The following is a 3,861-nucleotide window of genomic DNA, read 5'->3' as shown; positions in this document are numbered from 1 at the left end:
GGGCATTAGACTGCATTGACACTACAGTATTTTTGAATCGCGGGCAGATTTGCCGCGGACCTGCTCGCGATTTGACAGAGCCGAGGTGTGAATGACAAAACGCGGGACTCGGGATGCCATTCAGTTGAGTGGCACCGCAAAAGGCGGTGTGGGTCTGCCGCAATTGTCGCTCGATAAATCACTTTAATTCCGGGCAGTTTCACCCCCTTCCTGCCCAGGCCAATTTTCAGCGCTGTAACATTTTGAATGATAATTGCGCGGTCATGCAACACTGTACCCATATGACATTTTTATGATTTTTTTCCCTACAAATAGAGCTTTCCTTTGGTGGTATTTGATCACCTCTGCGGTTTTTATTTTTTGCACTATAAACAAAAGAAAAGCGTCAAGTTTGAAAAAAAAAACACAATATTTTTGTCTTTTTGCTATAATAAATATCCCATTAAAAAAAAAAATATATATATATATATATATATATATATATATATATATTTTTTTTTTTTTTTTTTTTTTTTTTCCTCAGTTTAGGCCGATATGTATTCTTCTACATATTTTTGGCAAAAGAATTGCAATAAGCGTATATTGATTGGTTTGCGCAAAAGTTAGCGCCTACAAAATAGGGAATAGATTTATGGCATTTTTATTATTTTTTTTTTTTTACTAGTAATGGCGGCAATCTGCGATTTTTATTGTGACTTTGACATTGCGATGGACAGATCGGACACTTTTGACACTATTTTGGGACCATTCACATTTACACAGCGATCAGTGCTATAAAAATACACTGATTACTGTATAAATGTCACTGGCAGGCAAGGAGTTAACACTAGGGGGAGATCAAGAGGTTAAATGTGTTACCTAGCGAGTGATTCTAACTGTGGGGGGAGGGGACTGACTTGGGGAGGAGACAGATCGGTGTCCCTATATACAAGAAACACATGATCAGTCTCCTCTACCCTGACAGGTTCTGCTCTGTAACAAGCGATTGCAAGTGCCCGGCGGTCATTGCGCACGCCAGGCACGCGCATCGGCTCCTCTGTGACGCGGCGGGAGGCACGTGTGCCCCCAATACCGCCGGGAAGCTGAGGACGTCATATGACACCTGCCCGGGATGGGAGATCCCATCTGCGGATGCCACATGTCTATAGGCGGGTAGGGAAGCGGTTAAACAATATCAATGAATTAATCCTATTTGCTTTGCTTTCGTTTCTTAAAATGGATGTAAATCCGATTTATGAAATTTATCCTAGGCACATATATCTGTAACGTTTACTCATCTCTCTCCAAAGCACTAAATCCTGTGTCTTTCTGCTGTTTCGTTCCTCTGTTATCAACATGATAACTTCTGACAAGTTCTCCGACAACCCAGATAAAACTAGCCTGAACTTTTTGTCGGGATAGGTGCTATAAATAGATTAGCAGAAAGCTTGTCTTGTCACAGCACAGCTCTGCCTATGTGGTGGTGGTGGGGGGGTGCATTTCCTCCAATGAGCTGTCACACAGTGTATGCCAAGAATCCACTCCTATTTCTGAATGAGGATGTAGAAATTCGAACCGGATGTTAGAATCCTAAAGAATATAGAAAGCTGAAGAGAGCAGATACACGTGTAAAACTTATGTAGGGAGATTTGTTTCATCCCTGTGTATCATTTGAGGCTGTTCACTTAACTGGGTATAGGAGAGGGTTTACACCCACTTTAAATATTTCATTGCAAGCATTTCGATTTGATCGATTTGAAAAGTGCAAAAAATATTGGTTGATCTTGCCAAAAATCTAGTGAGCTACTTACTTCCTGTAGTGATCTGAGCTGAAATCTAAAACCGTGTTATCAGCATTGTTAGGTTCTCTTTGTGAACTACAGAACATCTCCGTTTATGTTATTGAAATAAAGAGTGGGGGAGGTTTTCTGTAGTCCCAATACACCTCCTGTCCTAGAGTGATAACACTAATCGTCCTTAACCCTTTCATACCTAAGCCTATCTCTGACACTTGTTTGCTTACAAGTTAAAATCTGTATTTTTTGCTAGAAAATTACTTAGAACCCTCGAACATTATAATATATATATATATATATATATATATATATATATATATATATATAATTTTTTTTTTATCAGAGACCCTAGAGAATAAAATGGCGATTGTTGCAATATTTTATGTCACGCGGTATTTGCGCAGCGGTCTTTCAAAGGCATTTTTTTGTGAAAAAATACACTTTCATGAATTTAAAAAAAAAACTAAACAGTAAAGTTAGCCCCATTTTTTGTATAATGTGAAAGATGATTTTACGCCGAGTAAATAGATACCTAACATGTCATGCTTTGAAATTGCGCACACTCGTGGAATGGCTACAAACTATGGTATCTAAAAAAAAATTTGCATTTTTATTACAACCTAAACAATTCTATTGAATTCAATGGGACAAAATAAAATTCTGATTGTTCCAATTTTCACACTTGCAACCTTTTCAATAACATATTCTAGACGTTTGCTCGTGTCCTAATTCACTTTAAAAAATATAAACAAAATACATAAAGAATGGAAACAAAAAGTATATCCTCCAATGTTAAAGCTGTGTGTTTTTGAGTTTGATGGCAAATATGAGCAAGGCTTTCTTGATCTCCTGGTTCCTGAGGCTGTAGATAATGGGATTCATCAGTGGTGTCACCACAGTGTATAGCAAAGACCTATATTTGTTCATGGTCACTGTGCTGTCATCTCCTGGTACCATGTATACGGTGATCAAAGTTCCATAATATACGCAGACAGAAGCCAGGTGGGAGCTACATGTGGAGAAGGTCTTTCTTCGACCATCAGCAGAAGATATCTTCAGGATGATGAAGAAAATGTACATGTAGGTTATGATTATGAAAGTGAAAGGGCAAAATATCAAGAATATGGAATTAACAAAGTCTTGTAGCATCAAACTGGATGTGTCTGAGGTGGACAGCTCCATAACTGGTCCAAAATCACAGAAAAAATTATCAATATAATTAATTCCACAGAACTTAAATTGAACCAGCACCATTAGTTCACTTGATGCTATTAGGGTAACTAAGAACCAGGAGCCGGAAACCAACAGAAGACAAACACGAGGGTTCATAAGTGAAGCATAATGCAATGGTTTGCAAACAGCCAAGTATCGATCGTAGGACATAACAGCAATCAGAAAACATTGCACAAATCCAAAAATGCCAAAGACATACAACTGAGTAATGCATCCAACAAATGATAGTCTTCCTTCCTCAACGAATATAATGTCCAACATCATGGGGACAACACTGGTGGTCAGTAGGACATCTGCTGTGGCCAAGTGTTTGAGGAAGAAGAACATCGGTATTTTAAGATGATCAATAGTTGTTACTAAAATGATAATCAGAAGGTTTCCGCCGAGTATGATAAGGTAGGTTAAAAGAAACACAATAAATAATAGAGTTTTAAATTTGGCCAGGCCACGGAACCCAAGTAAACGAATCTGTGTGACCTGAGTCTGATTGATCTCACACATTTCTTGTAGATAGAAGATTAACTACAGCTACCAGATATATGTGTTTTTCTCCTGTAAGATACAAATGGAGTATGAAATGGTAATGTACAAGGAATTCATAATGCTGAAAAAGTATATGTACAGTATCTCACAAAAGTGAGTACACCCCTCACATTTTTGTAAATTTTTGATTCTATCTTTTCATGTGACAACACTGAAGAAATTACACTTTGCTAAAATGTAAAGTAGTGAGTGAGTGTACAGCTTGTATAACAGTGTAAATTTGCTGTCCCGTCAAAATAACCCAACACACAGCCAATAAACTGCTGGCAACAAAAGTGAGTACACCCCTAAGTGAAAATATCCAAATTGG

General features: G+C 37.9%; 1 protein-coding gene across 1 annotated transcript; it reads right to left on the bottom strand.

Annotated features, from left to right (window-relative positions):
- Positions 1-2,567: 2,567 nt before the first annotated feature.
- LOC141134777 (olfactory receptor 10A7-like) lies at positions 2,568-3,509 on the bottom strand. Its single transcript, XM_073624214.1, has one exon. It carries the CDS (start codon positions 3,507-3,509, stop codon positions 2,568-2,570), a length of 942 nt encoding a protein of 313 aa, XP_073480315.1.
- Between the last annotated feature and the right edge of the window lie 352 nt (positions 3,510-3,861).

This window comes from Aquarana catesbeiana, linkage group LG03, assembly GCF_042186555.1.
Source record: "Aquarana catesbeiana isolate 2022-GZ linkage group LG03, ASM4218655v1, whole genome shotgun sequence".
In the NCBI taxonomy this organism is placed as follows: Eukaryota; Metazoa; Chordata; class Amphibia; order Anura; family Ranidae; genus Aquarana; species Aquarana catesbeiana.
The sequence above is the reverse complement of the archived record's forward strand: the minus strand, read 5'-3'. Positions and strand labels throughout refer to the sequence as shown.